The sequence below is a fragment of the Sitodiplosis mosellana genome, unplaced genomic scaffold, assembly GCF_009176505.1.
Source record: "Sitodiplosis mosellana isolate CC-2019 unplaced genomic scaffold, AAFC_SMos_1.0 Smas_scaffold_6166, whole genome shotgun sequence".
Classification (NCBI taxonomy): domain Eukaryota; kingdom Metazoa; phylum Arthropoda; class Insecta; order Diptera; family Cecidomyiidae; genus Sitodiplosis; species Sitodiplosis mosellana.
The window spans coordinates 6354251-6373945 of NW_022601407.1; the positions used below are offsets into that span (position 1 = coordinate 6354251).

The following is a 19695-nucleotide window of genomic DNA, read 5'->3' on the forward strand; positions in this document are numbered from 1 at the left end:
ATCATCATAATCATTGGAGTGGAAAATATTGGTTGTGTTTGTGTACAAAAAACATTCGGGAATTCCATTTCATATTTGTTATAAGTCGTATGTAGTTTTTTTCTTCTTTGTAATTTATTCTATTCTATGTGAATTAATTGTACCATAAAATTTGATTTAAATGGCATTCGTCTTGTGTTTCGATTCATTCACGTCTCTACATTTTGTTCGTGCATACGGTCGTTCGTTCGTATCGATCATCGGTATCGGTGCATATAAACAAATATTTCGGGTTTGGGTTTTGGGGTTTGGATTGGTGAGGTGACGAGGGTCGACTAGATCGAGTTCACAGTTCTATCGTTTTCACTCGCCTCTCACACAAATGCACTTCGATTACCGCTTTTGATAAATAATTCATACATCGAATTCAATAAATATCTACGGTCGATGAATAGTTTTCCTATTCCTATTCTACAATTTTGTTGTTGTTGTTGTTCATTAATTAAATTTTGCTATTCGCTACGATACCAATCCAGTTGGCGAACTGTTTACTCGCCACGTAGAAGGAATGGTCTCCTTTCTCTCTCTTTCCCTTTCTCTATTTACTACTAAATCGCTCTCAAAATTCCATATCTCTCTAACTCTCTTCGTCTCTATAACTTTCCCTCTTTGCTTCTACCTCTATGTCTCTCTCCCCCCCTTTCTCTCTTCCACTTTTCTATTTTATCTCCACACTGGATAAAAATAATGGCATCAATGTGAATTTATCCTAAACTAATCCGCATTTGCTGGGGCCAATTAAACTATACTTTGGAATTGACTAAAACTTCGGCGATTTCGGACGAATTTTGTATCGAGGGTGGTTTGTGTGTGTGTATATTTTTTGCTATTAAAATTCATTGAATGCTTTTAAAACGGTGTTCATATTTCATGAACTAAACTAGAATACGGTCGAAATTTGTCATGATATGATGCACACACTTTCCTCCATTTCGACTAATTCGCAAGCTTATAAATAGATGGAATCGAATTTTCTTTATGTGCAGTACGCAATTTCGATTTCGCAAAAATTCGTACAAATAGCCGGTTGCCAATAAAAGCGTTCCAAGTATCTGTTCAATAGCCATTCAAATGAAGTGGAATAAACCGATTTTCCGAAGGAAAAAAAAACGCCACGAAATAAACAAGGGCAGTGTGTATCTATCCTCACTGAAACATAACTAGAAAGTCAATCGCCATTCTGCTTTTAGAAACTTTTGACCATTCTCTTATACAAATACACACCCTTCCACCTCTTCTCATACATCGCTTGGATACATACTATGCTAGCATTTAACTTTCATTCATTTCGAAATGCCATCGTATTATGCGTACGTATGTTTTTGTGAATAAAATTGTTCTCGTTCATACACCCACAATTTCGTTAATGTAATTGTCAATCGGGAAGGAGTGTGGACCTGTGGACAATTAATGATAGAGTCTAGAGTATTTGAAATCAGGCATTTAAATGGGCAGTACTTGGGTTTGGATTCATTATATTATTTTTAAGTTCTATTTACATATATTTTTTCTTGATTGGTTGACAATGGAAAAGGAGTTGCTTTTTATTTTGCTTTAAATATCAGTGTGATTGATGTGATTCCACAGAGAAAACTCGAGAAAAAAAAATACCTAAAACTAAATCTTTGTTGTTGTTCACAAACTTTAGCGACCAGCAATTTTTTTTTTCCAAATGTCAACAATTTACTGCAGCCGCTACTGCTGCTGCTGCCATTCGACTCTAACATATGATTTTTGAGCTTTTGATTTGTTCGTTTTGATACCACAGCTACTCAACATATGAACTTCTAATGGCTGTTTTTCTCTCTAGTTTAAGTACATATATAGAACATTTGTCGAATTTTCTGATGAACTAGAACTGCGAATGGCATGAAAACTATTCAACCGTTTGGCTTGTTGCATTTTTCTGATTCCGTTCATACAGTTTTTTTTTCGTTAGATTTCTGCTCGATTTTTTTTCGGCGTTTCATTTCTCAAATATCTCTTTTTTTGCTCATTTATCGAAGTTCGTTGGTTTTATATGCTCATTTTGTCATTGCGTCCTAGAAATTGCATCCGTTTTTCGTTCGGTAGGAAGTCAATGGTGTTCGTTTTTTTCCCTGGGAAATGAATAAATTGAACTGGAGAACAACTTTGTCGTTCACTTATGATTCGGAAATGAAATAAATGTATATGGCAAACATTTGTATTATATCTGCAAGAAGAAAGCTACGAGAGTACATTTTTTTTCTTCACATTTGTCAAAATATAATTTGGATGTTACAAATTGGATTTTAAGTCCATATGAAGCCGGATGCTATTAGAATTGCATGATTCTGCAAATTTCATCAACATTTCTCCAACAAGAATCAGCATTTTTTGTATCTTTTCAGACTCAGTGTTCAATTGGTGGAAATCGTTGCTTCACGATGAAGAATGACTAAAGCAAAGATTTGAGAAGTGACCAAAGTAAAGATGTGTACAGTGTATTAATCCTTTTGATTAAAACCGATGACTTTGTTGAACGTATTCGAAACAGCTGTATTCAGTGGTCATACAAAATGGATACAAATCATCCATGAAATGTCTCAATCATCATCACACCTCTGCTGCTGCACAAAATGAACATAATACCAACAACACAAAATAAGCATCAAATGATGAGAGCATTCTTGGAACAGAGGCCATTCGGTTGACTAGTTAGTTCAGCCCAAGAGTAAAAGAAGCATTTATATAAATTTGTTGTTGTAATTTCTGCAAAGTCCATCCATTTTGCACACTATGTGTAATGTGTATTCGTACGATATACCATATCCATGTCATTCGTTATGCATGACACGACAATGCTTTAATCTGTTAAACATTCATTGTGTGTGTGTGTGTGTGTGTGTGTGTAGTATTAAAAATTCATTAATACAACTTGCATTCATAGATATTTATATTAAATGGCGTCATCGTCGAGTAGATCTCGTTTGACTGCCGTTAGTTCGGAAACAAAATTCCTCTAGCTGTTGCATATGACAAACTGTCGCTTGCAATTAACATATCATGAAATGGTTCATTCAACACGAACCCGAAACAGAGACAAAAAAAAACATGAAAAACACAAGCGTGTTTTTTTTTAAACTTTTTTGCTGACAAAGAAACTGAGAACTATATTTTAAACCGAGCAGAATGTTTTGCATTTTTCCCTCATTCTCTTGCTCACTTTCTCTACATAAATTCAATTGTGGTATTTATTTACATTGCAAGTTGAATTTAAAACCGAATATTATATGTGTTCATTTGGCTGAACAAAAGGCGAGAGTCCGTGTTCGACTGCTCGTTTTCTGTTGGAGCTGCATGACTAACGAATTAAATAATTGTCCATACCGCACTTACCCCGATCCCAATGAAGAGATTCGAGTTGGAGCATTGGTTGTTTCTCAAGCAAAAAGCAAGTGTTGAGAGCAATGAGAAGAAAAATTGATGCAAAGAAAAAAGTGGTTTATGTCTTGAGCGAATGAATGGTATTGCAGAAACACATCCGATGTATAAAATGTTTGAACTTATATCAAATGTCGGAGGTGGTTTTCTTCATGTTAATTGGAGTTGTCTGTTCGATGAGCAGCTTATCGGAGGCCAGTGGAACAGCATTTGGCAGTTGGTTGATGGGTGCAGCCGGTTGCATTTGAATCACTTCTTTCGTTGTTTTCACAAGATTTTCGGCAATTGTATTCGATGTCAATATGATGTGTTGTTGCTGTGATGGGGGCACATCGCTAGTTGGCAGCTGTGGTGATAACGGCGATGGTGGCGGCTTTTGTTGGCATTCGTCGAAATTATTGGTCGCTGTTTGGGTTTCATTTGGCGGTGCATCTTCTGCCACCATTTCGATGCTGATGCCTTTATGCTTGGCAAACAATTTTAGCAACTCAATTGCGTCAAGAGCCTCTCGTTTTTCATGCAAGAATCTGTTTCAATTTCATATCAAATTCAATTCAAGCAAATGTCATTAATTATTTGCATTCCCATTTCCGGTTGAACGACATCGAGACAGCAACGTGCGTGCCAACGAACGGTAGAAGTATTGTGTGTATGTGTATTGACGTTGTCATCGTCGTCATCATCATCATCATCACCACCAGGGACGGAGTTCACACACCACAAATCCAATTCGAAAAGCCGGAACAAACAATGAAAACGCAAACACAAAACGAAAATAATGTCAATAAGTAAATAAATAACGAATGAAGTCGACAAACGACAGTGAAAACAAGAGAGATATTTATGTGTTTGAGCCACATATTGCACACGTACATACGACAAATTTCTGAAATAGATGAATGGATGGGGAGAAAATAGGAGCAAGAAAACTAGATTGAAAGTGAAATATGACGGAAAACAATGGATGGAATGGAATCGACAACAGTATTCGACTGCCAATATCGAAGCCACACTGGCAGCGTCGCACGTTCAATAAACAAAACCAGAATTATTTTACACACAACACAATCGCTTACAAAGCGACACAAGTATCTCCATGAATGTATCAGTCGGTGACAAAGCCGAATATTTATATCGAATTTGTGTGAATTTCGAAATTCGCGTGCATTTGCTTTGCGTTGGAATGTCTCAACAGGCAATCCGATTACATTGTCTTTTGTCAATTGTCGAGATGGTCCATGAGATAACATTTTCACAGTGTGTCAAATTGAAAGATTTGAGGCTGTGAGAATGAAAATGGCAATACAGGAATAAACATCCTGAAACGCATCAAGAAAATAAATTCGCAAAAATGAATCATGAGTTCTGAATACTCAAAAGTGAAACATGAATTTACATGGGCAGCAAAGGAGGTTCATGGTTCACTTTTGCGTATTCAGAACTCATGATTCACTTTTGCGAATTTTTTTTTTCTTGATGCGCTTCAGAATGTTTATTCCTGTATTGCCATTTTCATTCTCACAGCCTCATTTGTGTACGAGAGAACGACACGTATACACTCAAGTGTATTGTTAGATAACGTCCCGTTGAAAAATACAAGTGCAAAATTAAAATTGAAATTTCCTTCAATTCAACGTGTGATTAAGTCTGACGTTCGACGACAAAGTCTCACAGAGAGGGAAGCTCGTTAAATCGTCTGCCCTTATTTGCCACCCATCTTGAAATGGCAAATTTCGCACAGAAGCAAGTTAAATGCGTGCCCATTTTCAGAAATAATGATAATATTAATCGCACACTTGAACGCATCGAAAGCCATCATCCACATCGACAGAACAAAGTCTATTGAAAAAGCACTTTGACTTTTCGGGCGCATTGAAAACAAGCATCAAACATCATTGAACTACTTCCAAAATCGAAAACAACTCATCGACTAAGAGTGCACGATGCTCTTGGAAGAAATTTTTCTTTTCAATTTGAAACTATTCTCGTCGCGTCGAGAAATTTGACGAAATATCAACGGGAAATCATAGTTTATCTCATGGCTCTCTATTGACACAAACATTGTTGATGCGCAAGTTTCAAGTGTTTACGTTCACTTTGGATTTCGTGGAAGTTGTAAAAGGAGAGTAGTGGAAATGCGCTCGGTTGCAAGCGAGCTTATTAGTTTTTAATTAAAATATCTGTTTGTGCAGCATGTGCAAGCGGTGGTGCATAGAGATGGAGAGATCCGGAGGCATGAAGAGGAGGAGTTAAAAATGCAAGCAGCCACTTTTCGCAATTTTCTTTTCACTCAACTTGAATGTGCTTATAATTGTCTGATAGAGAGCAACATCCTAGCCAACGGCTTTAGTTTAAATAAAATAAGTTCCGTTTTACTGCTTTGTGTCTCGTTTTTGTTACGTTACCAGGTTTTTGGTCATGTTGTGAATTATACTATTTTCGACAAGAAAGACGGAACGAGGGAGAGATTGAGAAAAAGAGAGAAAGAGAGAGAGAAAAATGTTCTTCGGCAAATGATGATGAACTTTTCCCCAAGATAGCTAGCTGTTCGACCAACTGCTTCGCGTTGCCATGGGAATAGCACAACGAAAGCGAGAGCTTATGAAGTGCGTGTGTTTAAAATAGAAACGCGAGTGTGTGCACGTCACACCATGAAGCATGGCATCTATTACAGATTCTTTTTTCCCAAGCAATGCGTCGAGGTAAGCAGCAGTGAAGAAAAGCACCGCACACGTGTTATCCAGTTGTGCTTTCTGGGCGTGCACATGAAACAAACGATACAATTTCCATCAAATGAATCCTAACGATTTAGCAAATTTTTCAGATGCTTCAAGTGTACAAACATTCTAATTACATTTTAAGGCACTCGGCCCCTTTCGTGTGCACAAAAACCTACTTTAAACTTTGTACACGCGCGAAAACCCTCTCTCTCTCATTACGCTTTTTTTTGCTCTTGTTTGATGCCGCAACGCGTCGAGAAAACGGAACGCAATTTTTCGCGTGCCAACCATTAATGATTTGTAAACAAAGGATTAAAAGATTTTTTCTGGCGAACAGCGGCAAAACCGTTTCCCAAATCACGCATTAATTTTCAATCAAATCAATCCATTATTCACGAACATATCACGAAGGTGAATCAAACTGATGAATCTAGTCTTTTTGTTGTTGTTGTTATTGTTGCAGTTGCTAGGCTCTTATTTCCCATGCGGCTTTTGTATGCGTGTATCAGGTGATGAACTTGAAAAAGTTGCCAATGGAAAAATACATGGACATGAAATTGAAAATGAAATTATCGTTTTTACCTTGAGCCTCAACATTCTTTGGTCAAAGAGACACATTTTCGGGAGAAATTTGTGTGTGTGTCTCACTTTCATTTGCATAAGTTTTCGGGGAAATTAAGTCAGTTCATAAACATTTGAAATGTAACATCCGGATTCCGGAATTTGGTGTTAAAATTTAATGAATGATATAATCATTATTTCATGGAAATCCATCTGGCCGTAAGCCATGCGTTTCAATCAATTTGACAGTTAAATTGAAAAACAGAGCATACAGAATATCCAACTGATAAATGAACAAACACATTTTGTGGTTGGGGACCACTATGATAATAATAGATTTCGGATTAAAGCCGTATATATATATGAGGCTGTGAGAATGAAAATGGCAATACAGGAATAAACATTCTGAAGCGCACCAAGAAAAAAAAATTCACAAAAGTGAATCATGAGTTCTGAATACGCAAAAGTGAACCATGAACCTCCTATGCTGCCCATGTAAATTCATGTTTCACTTTTGCATATTCAGAACTCATGATTCATTTTTGCGAATTTTTTTTCTTGATGCATTTCAGAATGTTTATTCCTGTATTGCGGCTAGCGGTCATAAGTTCCCAAATCCATCCATCCATTCGTCCATCCATCCAATCATCCATCCATCCATCCATTCAATTCTATGGATGGATGATTGGATGGATGGACGAATGGATGGATGGACAATGGATGTTGGATGGATCTTCAATGGATCTTCAATGGATATTCAATGGATGTTCAATGGATATTGAGTGGATGGATTTATGGATGGATCTAGGTACAAAAATTCGTATAACTGGAATTGAGGTCAAGTCTGGATATATCAACTTATGGATGGATGGATGGATGGATGGATGAATGGATGAATGGATGAATATTAGACAAATTTTGAACATCTCTGCTTGTCTGCCATAAGAACCAACGTATTTGATGTAATAGGGAATAGAAGTGGCGCCGAAATGATATGAATTTTTGTAGCAACTTCAAGAATTATCAATACTTGTTGTTATTGTCATAAATTTCTCAACAACAAATACTTTAGTTCTTTAAAATGCCGCAAATTGTAAATATATGTGTTTCGGTGCCACTTCTATTTTGTGCCGCTGATAAGAACAGGGTGATTCTGTGTTTTAAATATTAAGTGATGGAAACATTTCTGACAATTAGGCTTATATAGAATAACCTATGGATAGCAGAATCGCATGGGCCGAATGGAAAACTCGCTAACTCAAAAAAAAAATCGGGTAGATGACTTTTCTCCGGGCAGCTGCAACGTATCACCTCAAATACGAAAAGCGCCATCTGCACATATTTGACTATTCAAAGTGAACTAGCTGTCATCAGTATCGATGAGTCATCGATGCTCAATTTTGGGTCATAAACGGTACATTGAAAATTGCAAAAGTGCCGTTTATGACCTAAAATTGAACATCAATGACTCATCATTACTGATAACAGCTAGTTCACTTTGAATAGTCAAATATGTGCAGATGGCACTGCAAAATCGTTCACCACTGACAAACGTCAAATTAGTATGGAAAGAAGTCAATGTTGCAGCCTCCTGCTTTTCTCCCCCAATTTTGACCTTACTTTTTTGAATGTTTTTTCTTCGGTTTTTTTTTTTCATTTAAAGGCTCTCGGAAATTTGTGCCATTTTTTGACATTCCAATGCATTTAAGTCAGTAGGTAGGGTTTACAAACGTTTCGACAAATACCGCAAACGGTGTTATGAAAACGTTATTTTTCTCTAGTGTTTTTTTTGACAGTCCAAAATACCGCAGAAATAACGATAAAAAACGTTTCTGGGCGTTATATAACGGCTCTGTAAAAAAACGTTTTTAGGAAACACTGAAAAAAATAACGCGTTTTTAAAACCTATCAGTAGGACGTCAATGCTGCTAATGACATTGGCGTTTTAGGCAAAAGCAAAATAGGCGACTCAATTCCAGTTATACGAATTTTTGTACCTAGATCCATCCATAAATCCATCCACTCAATATCCATTGAACATCCATTGAATATCCATTGAAGATCCATCCACCATCCATTCGTCCATCCATCCAATCATCCATCCATAGAATTGAATGGATGGACGAATGGATGGATGGATTTGGGAACTTATGACCGCTAGCCTGTATTGCCATTTTCATTCTCACAGCCTCATATGTTGAAATGAACATTAAAACGTATGCATAAAATGAAGGAAGATATGTGTTGGATTTCCAACGAATTTCAACCAAATACATTTTCATCCGTCAAGAATTGAACTGAAAATGAATTCGGAGATGATGATCCTGACACACGCACACACCAGCACAAACACACACATGGATTTGGTCGAATTGAATTAAAAGTGAGAAAGAGAGCGATTGAGTGAGAAGTGAGAGAGACAGTGGGAGAGAAAGAGAAAAATTAAATAAATAAAGAGAGTGTTCAAATGGAAAACTGGCTGTGAAGCCTGCGAAATGTGGCATAAATATGATGAAATATTGTGAAAGATGACCTTAAACCCGTATTTTGATATGTTTGGTCGTTGTGCGGTTGATTTGTTTGTTTGTGTGCGTGTGCGTGTTGAGGCTCTGGGTGGATTGAAACGTGCGTCGTTGTCGCAAGACTGTATTTGACATCATATAAATAAAAATCGTATGTGATATACACGAGCCTTCCATTCCATAGTTATCTTTGGGCAATATGTGTTCTATCGTGTGCCTCCAAAGCTCACATTCCATCCATTGATTTGAGTAAATAAACAAGTGCAGACTAAAAAAAAATCTCTACGTAATTTAGATGATAATTTGTTATGTTTTTTTTTTGCGACACATCAAATACTACATGTTGATGGAATAAGGAGATAAATCCCAACCTGCCTGAAACTTCTTTCAGCTGTTCTATGAAATCTTTGCCCGTGATGTCGGCCACCGAATTTGGGTCCATGTTGGTGATCATCTCAAGGTCTGGTTCGCTCAACACCGACACATTATACAAGTTGTTCTTCAATTGGCTGACGATTTTCTTCAAATGTACACGTTCCACGTCTGGGCTATCGGTTGTGTCGGCGGAATTTCGGCGCGTTGTTATGGTCACGTAATGTGTTGGCTGCGGGTGTGTATGCGTGTATGGATTGTTTTTCCCGGAAATTGACCGAGATAAAATCCGTCGCCATACAAAAAAGGCAACGAGAACCAATTCATCGGAATTCGAGAATAATGACCGCACAAAAGATGCGCCGATTTGTTTTGTTGTCAGGCAGTTGCCGAGTGAGCAGGATCCAAAAAGCGGACACAAGTGGGATGGCATGGAAATAAAGAGAGAGAGAGAGAGAGAGAAAAAATATGTTTCTTTACATAAAAATATACGAAAATAGAAAATTTGGGTGCTATTGAGAGTTTTTGTCGGCTTAAAATATATGAGTTTTCATCGAATTTGGAAAACATACGCGTCGAATGGCACAACCATTCGATTCATTGTCGTGCCGTTCGTTCGCCATTCAATTGTCCTATTGATTTCCAAATCGAGCCCAAACATGCAATGAGTTTCACACAATTTCAATACCATCAGCACAAACAGCACAAACAGCATCATCACAATGCTGTTTGTCACAACGCCCCAAAAATTCAATTATGCAAATTTAAATGGAAACATTTCAATTTTCGTTCGCTGAAATCGGTTTGAAAATGAGAAAGGGCGATAGAGCTAGCGAGCAAGAGAATGAGTTGAACTGACTGAACGTAATTTGATCGTTGTGTTCGTTTTTTTTTCTCTCCATTTTTCTCTTGTTTTCCAGGTAAAAAGTCAATGGATTCAGCTTTTGGCGCACGTTTTTCATCTATGATTATTTAATGGATGTTTTCTAAATAAATTATTAATTATGAGCAAAAATATTGACTTGTTAATAATGAGATTGAGAGAAAGTAGGTGTTGGGAGCTAAAAGGTGGCTCGAGCTCAAAGACCGTCGATAATTAAAGTAGTTTCATTATTAATTAATGGGGAGACGAAGATGTTTCCATTTTTCAGCGTACACAATGAGCCAAGCAGCTGTTGCGTGCGATAGCTTTGGCGCTCATTCGCGCGCTTCTCTGCCAGAAACCGTATGTAAACTGAGTATTTTGAATGATGATCTGCCATTATTTATTCACATTTTCATTAGAAATGTGCTTGCTATGGAATCAAATATCACGTTGTGTTGTCGTCAACAGCCTAACATCCCTTTCTCTGCCTCTTTGCTTCTCTCCCTCTTCCTTTCTCGCTCTAGCTCAAATTGATTTATCGTTCGAAGTGTGCCTTTTTTGGTAATGATCCCAAAAACAGCAAGATTTTGTCAGTTGTTCGCTGTTTTGTTTGGATTAAGTCAAACATCATTTTCTGGCCTCATTCATTCTGAATGAAAATCACTTGCCACATATTGATTTGCCAGGCACAAATGCTAGTGTGTGTACTGACTGATTTTTCTCCTCTCATTCGTTTTTTCTTCTTCTTCGTTTGCCACTCCAGTCGAATGAATATATTCATTCGGATGAATTGATTTGCTAAAAGCAGCGTCACAACGGGCAAAAATATGCTAACATGGTCGACAAATAGTGTCAGTATTTATCATGAGCTAGTTGGAAATTTGGCACACACTGACAGGTTATTCATAAGTTGTGCGATAGCATACATATAGATACATATTTCGTAACGTAGGACGAGAGAATGAAAATATTGTACATGGGCATGTGTCGAATAGAATTATCAATTTTCATTTTGGTCGATCTTTCGTTTGAGAAGAAAAAAAAACGTCGATCGAGTGTAATATTGCCGCCGTCGCCTTTTGCTGTTTACTGCATGATAACCGATATTTGGCCGATGTATCGTAATTCGCTTTGCGATACAATTCCGTTCGGTTTTTGCACGCGAGAGAGATAGAGAGAAGAAAAAGAGCAGTGAGATGCGGAGCCAAAATCATAAATAAATTCGGGAATATTTTGTTGGTGTTTTTTTTCTCACATTGTCGTATGGATATCCGGTGGAAGGAGAGGGCTTATTGAATATTCCCATTGGAAATTGAAACATGAACAGATGCATTTGCGACCGAAAGTTTGGTGTCTGTTTGATGGGTCAGAAAATTCATTGTATTTGGCCGTGTTACCAACCGTAAATTGAGTCCCTCACGTGCATTGTACGAATAATTAATGCGACGTTTTTTCTCATCTGTCTCAGTGCATAGTCGAATCTCGTTTTTTTCTCTCCATCTTCTATTGGCCTGGTTGCTAGAAATGGAAAAAAAAGTGGTGCGCTCTGAAGCATGGAGTGAGCGCAAATGAACAACGCCACTTTTATAATTGAAATGGTAGCAAGTGTCAATATTTGACGCAAGCTTAGTATCCACACATACATACAAAGTGCGGTACGGTTGGTTCGTTGTGCATTTTAAAAAGCCACCATTTAAATGATTGTTGTGTCTCACCTCTTGCACATCGCTACGGTCGACACAACAAAAGGTTCAAGGTTCACTTGATTCTCGGAATGACGGCAACAGTAACGGCAGTGGGGATGGCAGCGGTGGCAGTAAATGTGTACAGTATCGGTATGCAATGAACCGAATGTCTGCAGTTAATCGAATATTCTTATTCTGATCAGGTTTAGCTGCATCAAACTCCCTACACTTGAAATTTACGGTAGATTCGGTTGTGTCTCATCTTTTCCAAATACAAAAGACGATGCAAAGCAAATGGCAATGCAGGGAAAATGAAATAAAAATTGCATTGCCACGATCCAATGGCTTCTGCATTGGCAACAGAAAATCAATGCTTGTCGAAAGCAGTGAAAGAAAACTTTTGAAGTTTCCCATCGACGAAACTTCGTCACTTCTCTCGAAACAACAGTAGGTAACTGAATTGCAGCCATTTCATTTGAAAACATTCAACGCCAACACACACCCACACCGTATTCTCGGTAAACTTTACATTGTTGATTTGGCTCATCTTAATTTATACTTCAGATCGAATTCACTTTCAGACACAATCAATTTGACAAAGTTTGTGCATTTCATTTTACGGGTGAAGTTATGCCCGAGGTTTTATCGTTTAGTTGTCTGGTTTTTCTCCATTCTCTTTGTTCTTTCTCTAGGAAGAGTGCTTGGCTTTGTGATATTTTCGTGTAGTGTTACGTTTACCGTGATGGTGGCAAGCCAAACACACACACATTCAACAAACGGTTCAAAGACAAGCGCACCAATCTTAAGCTCAAAATATGCTGAGAGTGGCAAAGAGCCGGTTTCAAATCAGCGCAATTGAAATATTCATATATGATTTATCTGGATAACTTCATTTCCGACCATTTCAATACACCGTGAGCCTGCGCTCGCTCTCACGCTACATTGTTCGGCTGAAGCGGACATATATGAAAATTGTACCGAAGCGCAAAGTTTCGGCCACGACGTTCAACACACAAGGAAAAATCATATCGGAAACACAGACAAACTGCAAGGAAATCGAAAAACACCATACACGCTCGCATACAACGAACGGAGATAGAGAAAAAACGGAGAAACTTTTCCCATTTTGTCAAATTCAGGCGTTAGCCTTTAGACATTCCCAAAATCTGTTGTCGTTTTTTCGCTTCGTTTTTTTTTTGGCTTGGACGATGGAGATGCATCTCATTTTCTGCACTTGTAGCCGCAAATACTATATCGCAATAATTTGATCGAATGCAGCCTGCTGCTCAATAAATTGGAATAACTGGGAGAGCCGCCAGTTGTGTTACTTGGCTTTTTTTCGGTGTCGGGCGCGGTTTCGTTTAAATGATTTATTCCCAAGAAAATTAAATCGATTAAAAGTTTCGATTCGCAACCGGATATGTATGGGAATATCGTGTAAATGGAGCGTGAATCGAGAGAGAGAGAGAGAGAGAGAGAGAGAGAGAAATAGCTCTAGTATGCTATGCTGTTGTTGTGACTGAATACGATCGGTTGTTTGAAAGTAAAACAGCTTAAAATATTAAAACGATTTGATTCCAAGTTGTTGAACGTTTAAGTCTGTCTTGTAGGCTGATGTACCCATTATGCAACGCAAAATAGATAGTTTTCGTACAGCAAAAAAAATGTGGCGAATCGCTATAAAATGTGTTGTTCGTTGGCAGTAGCAAACCTAGTTTCCAGCAGAAATTGGATTTTCTCTTATGTCTTGTGTTCACACGATCAAAATGTCGAAACATATCGAAAGTTTGAGTTATTTTCTCGATTAATTGAACGTCGCTTCTCCACGATTGCCGTTAACTACTCTGTGAGAACTGTTAATTTACTCTCGACACCAAATTTAGAACACAAACATTAACAAATACATTTAATAGCACAACCGAGTAATCACTATGAATTAATCGACTTCGGTGCGGTTGTGTTCGTAATTATCAGCTTTTCTACCCGTTTACATTCTTGAGAGACACATTTCTCTTTCTCTCTTGCTCTTTCTTTTTCTCGTTTTTTCATTTCCTTTCAATTTCTGTGCCTCAATCAAATCATTTCCGCAGATTCTGCTCATTCAAGCCTCATTCATATTAATCGATGAAAATGCCGAGTTTTGTGGATTTGTCTAAAAAAAAAATAACAACCATTTTATACTTACATCAATCCATTGTTCGCCTTCAAAAACGGCAACCAATTCGGTGTTCGGTTCAAGCGTTTGGAAATAATCTTCGTCATCGATTTCCGTGCCATCTGAATCCAAATGAATGTTTGGTACATCCATCTTGCCAAATTTTTCGGCCGATTTGGCTTTCACCTCGTCCAGTGATGCGGCAACAACACCTTTGCAATTAGCACGCGATACGTCCTTAACCTGCAATAATATTTTTCCAGATGGAAAAAATGGAACAAAAACACACAATGTTAATGCACAGAGAACAGAAAAATAAAGCAGAAAGAAAGTGAGGTGCAAGAACGATTCCAGGTAAATGAAAGCAATTACAAATATAGTTTTAAATTGACGTCACTTGAATTGTGGATCATTTATATGCGCTATTTTAATACGGTCTGCACATTACCATGGAAAAGGGTGTGTAATTAACCCGGCAAAAGGCCATTAAAGCGAAAGCAATTCAGTGTCGATTTCAGCACTCCCGATGGAATTGTGGTTGTTAGACAGGCAGGCGGGCAGTAGCAGCAGCACCACCGAAAAAAGATGCTTACCATTTGGATGTTCGTGTGCATGTGATCATTACTAAGGTATCATGTCGACGTTGTCGTCGTCGTCGTCGTCGTCGTCGTCGTTGGACATGACCCACAAATGCACATGTGAACTCGGCTAACCGCAAACTGTCACCACATTTCGCTTCGTCAACTCCCACTCTACCTCTCTCTCTCTCTCTCTCTCTATCTCTTTCTCTCTCTCTCTCTCTCTCTAGAACCGACGACAACAACGAAAAATCGACTGTTATGTGTGTATCGTTCAGGTACGAATTCGCACACATTTTGCATTAAAACGGTGGAAATTGTTGAAAGGAATTATCACTAATATGTCATCAATCACACTATCGACAGCATACAAATTGAAAACAAATTGATTTTTCACCACACTTGAGACCAATTGACCATCGGATCGACCGAGTTTTTCTCCCCGATATGAAATGAGCGGGTTTTCAGATGAATCGAAAACCAAACGCACTTGATATTGAAATGTCTCAATGGTTTTTGCCATAGTGACGCAACGGTATTTTCAACATTTGATAGAGCCCGATACTCTCACTCACTGTCTGTGTCACAACATTTGCATTTCAATAGCACGGAAAATCATCCGCCTACATACTTTCAAATCCTTTTGCTAACATAATAGATTTATCCCACTCTCAATGCGAATTATGTATCCTATTATTCATGCGGTATAAACTTTGAAGATGCTCAGGCATTAAATTCTCAGACAAAAATGAACAAGAAAAGAAAGAAATATTGGAGAAAATTCCATTTTTTTCCATCTTCTGAGCAAATGGAGAAAACGGATTGGGTGGCCACAACACTTTATCTCGTGATTTGTTGGAAATTTATTCGTTTCAATTATCAGACTTTTGGCAATCGTACAAAACTAGGAAAACACGTTGAAAGAAAATAAAAATACGTTGGATGCAGGGAAAAAATGGATTTTTCATCAAATGGCCCAAAACATGTACCTACTTTTTTCTCCACATTTCACTATTTCAAAGGCCTTTTTTCTAGCTTCTATAAGGCTTGCTTAAGCAGAAACTGGTTTTCGATCATTTAACTGAATTTTCATTCTCACCGAAAGAATGAGAAAAAAATGTTGGCAAGTGCATCGGTTGTAATTTAATCGCCGTAAAAATGGCTGGGATGAATTTTGGCTTTCACGAGCTGACACACAAAGCCAACGGCTAATCGCTATTTTGTAATCAGTTCCGAGTCGGAATGAGTCATTTAAGCGAGTTGTGTTTGTTTTATTTTTTTCATTGATTTTGTTCATTCTTTGGTAGAGAATCTTCGCTTGAAATTACATGGTGTTCTCTAGATTTTCTTCCTCCTTTTGGCTGTTCTTTTTGTTTGTTCATTTTCCATTTTTTTTTTTTCATCACAGGATAAACCTTGTTTCAAATACGTATTTTTCGTTTTATTCTTGTCTAGTGAAGATTTATCGGAAAATATGCGGTTAACGTAAAATGCATGTGCACATTTTTTTCCGTATGATAATTGGATCGATCGTTTCAATTTACCTTATTAAAATGAGATCCATGTTTACCTTTCAAACTGGGACCCATTTTTCTTTTTCTATCAAACTCTTTCGTTGCTTCCGCTCTTTTCATATGAAGCAGAATTGTTCGTGAAAAGCGGAGAACAAGAGAGTGGAGAAAAAAGAGAGTAGCCCCTTTTCGCCTGATTTAAAGTTTCCCGTAATCCATCGTGTGTCTGTTGTATACAGAAGCATTTTATGCATTTTTTTTGTCTCATCTCTTTCACTCTGCCATTCATTGAATGCTGTGCATACACACGCATACAATGGCAAAATCTCCTCGAGTGTTTTTTGGTTGCATGAAAACTGACGACGACGACGACGACCAAGAGCAGACGACTGATTTCAAGCGAATGTAGCAAATTATTCGTGCAATCGATAAGTGAGGCGTTACGAAGTGGCCAAATCTCTGCTTTTTTTTAAATTGTGGATGCAATTTTTCTCCCACTGTTATCTGATACGGCGACCATCCTATGTCTATCCGACCGACATGCTCTTTGTATGTAAAGAACAATGCGATGCGTCAAACGCCCAGTCAAAGTTTTGATTGCAAAATCTGGCCCAAATTTTCCCATTTTCGATTTTAATACGGCCAGAAATAAATAGCTATTAACAACATACATGGCTTGTTTCATGGAAACTGATGGGGCTATAAAAAAAAAGAGCTAGACAAAGACCGAATAAAATTAAATCAGTTGATTTCAAAAAGGCCGGGCTTTATAATTCGGTTGTGTAAGGGAATCTCAAATGAGTTTGCATGCATATGAATTTTTTAAAGAGGAAAATATGAGAAACACACGAGCCAATTTCGATGGAAATTTTGGGTTTCGTGTGCGCGCTCTACCATCGTCGTGTGTATGTAGGCAATTGAGCGCGCTGTATTGTGTCGTTTTTTTTCTTTCGTACGAGATAACGAGCAAGAGAATGTGTTCTTGGAAATATATGTTGAGTGAGTGTCGCACGTGAATAATGCGATAACAGCCCAACAAAACTAATTCATGAGAAGAATCCCAGCGTAATTAAATTGCATTGTGTGTACGCGCTCTCTCGGTGTACTTGGTTGTACGGAGTGAATGAGTGAGAGCCTGTCAAGCCTTGTCAATTTTGAACTGAAACTTTAGCTTCAACATCATTTTGCTGTTGCCAGTTACAGTTTTTGACGATGAAACGCAGGTTTTTTTTTATTCTGCACACACAACCATTATCGTTGAAAATGGTAAACAAAGCGTGGCTGGCGTGTAATCACAGGTACAGGCACACTCACACATTCAAACATAGTCGCCTGAATGCAGGTGACAATTGCAATCAATCACACACATTGTTGCTATTTTTTATCGTTTTTTTTTTACTTTTGTTGTTCTGGCTTACCTTGTATGGTTTCGTGTTCACACTGATATCGTCTTCCATTCTGTTTTTAATGCTGTGTCACGTTCGTCTCCAACAATTTCGATCGTGTGTTTGCGAGTGTTTCGAATTTGTTGCTAAATAAACACACCGAAATTTCGTTCTAGCCCCACCAACAACTCGTTCACTTTTGCAACGAAAACAATGAAAAGAAGCTGCAGCACACCACCCAACCCAAAAACGGTTTTATTTCGAACAAAAAAAGGTGTATCACACAATGCACAATTTCAACTTGTAAGAATACACAAATGCAATCGCTGAACGCTTTTAAAATATTCACTTTGAATGTTTTGATTGAAATTGTTTTATCTACTTTGGTTTTTTCGCGTTTTTCAAAGTAATTTTACTTATTATTTACGAGTTGTGTGATTCAATTTTTTTTTTCCTGTTGGTTGTTTTGACAGCACGAGATGACTCTTGCTCTCTCTCTCTTTCTCGCACTCTCAGCTATCGGTCGACTAAGTAAAACGAATCAATTCAATGCGAACGTCTCTCTGTGTGACAGCATCAAAATGTTTGCACATCCATTCGGTCTGATGTTGGCGATTACAATGAATACATAGTGTGCCGTTTACGCCAAAAAAGGAGCGTGCAGAACACACGATACACATAAAGTTGTATCGCAGTAGCAGCAGAAGCAGAAGCAGCAACATCAACACACAAACACAAAGAACGCGCAAAATCTTCGTAAAGAATAGAGTGAGCGAGTTTATGCGTGTGTGTATGTGTATGTGTCTTCGTTCTGATACAGATATCTTCTGACGCGCATTCAACATACACAGATACACACACACACATTGCCACAGCTCAGATTCTATTACTCTTTCGTTCGTACGCTCGTCTGTATGCCAACGAGAGCTGTATTACTGCAGTGTTCCAGTTTGGCGGTTGTATGCGTGCGGTTTGAAATTTACGACTGTATGAAATAAAAATGTGTGTTCACCGAAATTATTGTCGAGCTGTTGCCCAAAAATGAATTCTCGCATTGGTCGTTTTTATCGAAATTTTCCTCTAATATTCTTCTATTTTCCCTCTCTGTGTCGTGCAAATTGAAATTGCACATTTTGTATGTCTCACATCCATTAAATGTACATGCATCATCAGCATCAGCATCATCATTAATGTAATGCGTTTGAGTCTAGAGTTTATTACAAACAAACCGTTTATTTTCGGTGTTTTTGCGTCGACTGTTGATTCAAAAAGACCCACTTTGTGTCGAGACGAGATCAACGGATTTTATGATGAAATTAACAGTATTCAAACTGTGGTGCTGCAAATAACAAAGAAAATGAAGACGGCGTGTAGCAAAAAAAAGGAGCGTGTCGCCCGTTTCTATTACAAATTCAACACTCTTTCTCTTTTCACACTGTGTGTATCGACAATAACAACCGTCGACGACGACGACGACGGCGGCAGAGACGATATCCCAATAGCCGATAGGCCAAACAACGTCTAGACGATGCGACACGCTTTTAAAATCCTTGAGCTCAACGACAGAGTTGAATGAAATATCATCATCAAATCTGCGGCGGGAATTATTTATTTTGATTACATGTGTGTGCACTTTTCTGTCTATCGCTCTCGCTATTTGATTCGATTGTACGTATTTTGGAGCTACAGGGGACAACGCTCACCACACATACACACACTGAGAGAGAATAGCTACAACTCTTGCTGTTACTAACCACCAAAAATACCTTTGAGCATCATTTTGCGTTAATCTTTGATTCATTTTGTTTTTCCATTCTCTTTCTCGGTTTTGAGCACAATTTTATGGGGATTTGTGTGGCTTGGTGAGTTTGTTGCTGGGAGCTTTTTTCTGCACACA

The 19695-nt window shown here is 38.0% G+C and overlaps 1 protein-coding gene across 1 annotated transcript; it reads right to left on the reverse strand.

Annotated features, from left to right (window-relative positions):
• Window positions 1-1497: 1497 nt before the first annotated feature.
• LOC129575311 (DNA fragmentation factor subunit alpha-like) lies at window positions 1498-18478 on the reverse strand. Its single transcript, XM_055458622.1, has 4 exons — window positions 17832-18478; window positions 14355-14567; window positions 9619-9851; window positions 1498-3971 (listed from the first exon to the last, which is right to left on the reverse strand). The coding sequence occupies exons 1-4, from the start codon at window positions 17868-17870 to the stop codon at window positions 3572-3574; spliced, it is 885 nt and encodes a 294-aa protein (XP_055314597.1). The 5' UTR covers window positions 17871-18478; the 3' UTR covers window positions 1498-3571.
• Window positions 18479-19695: the final 1217 nt, after the last annotated feature.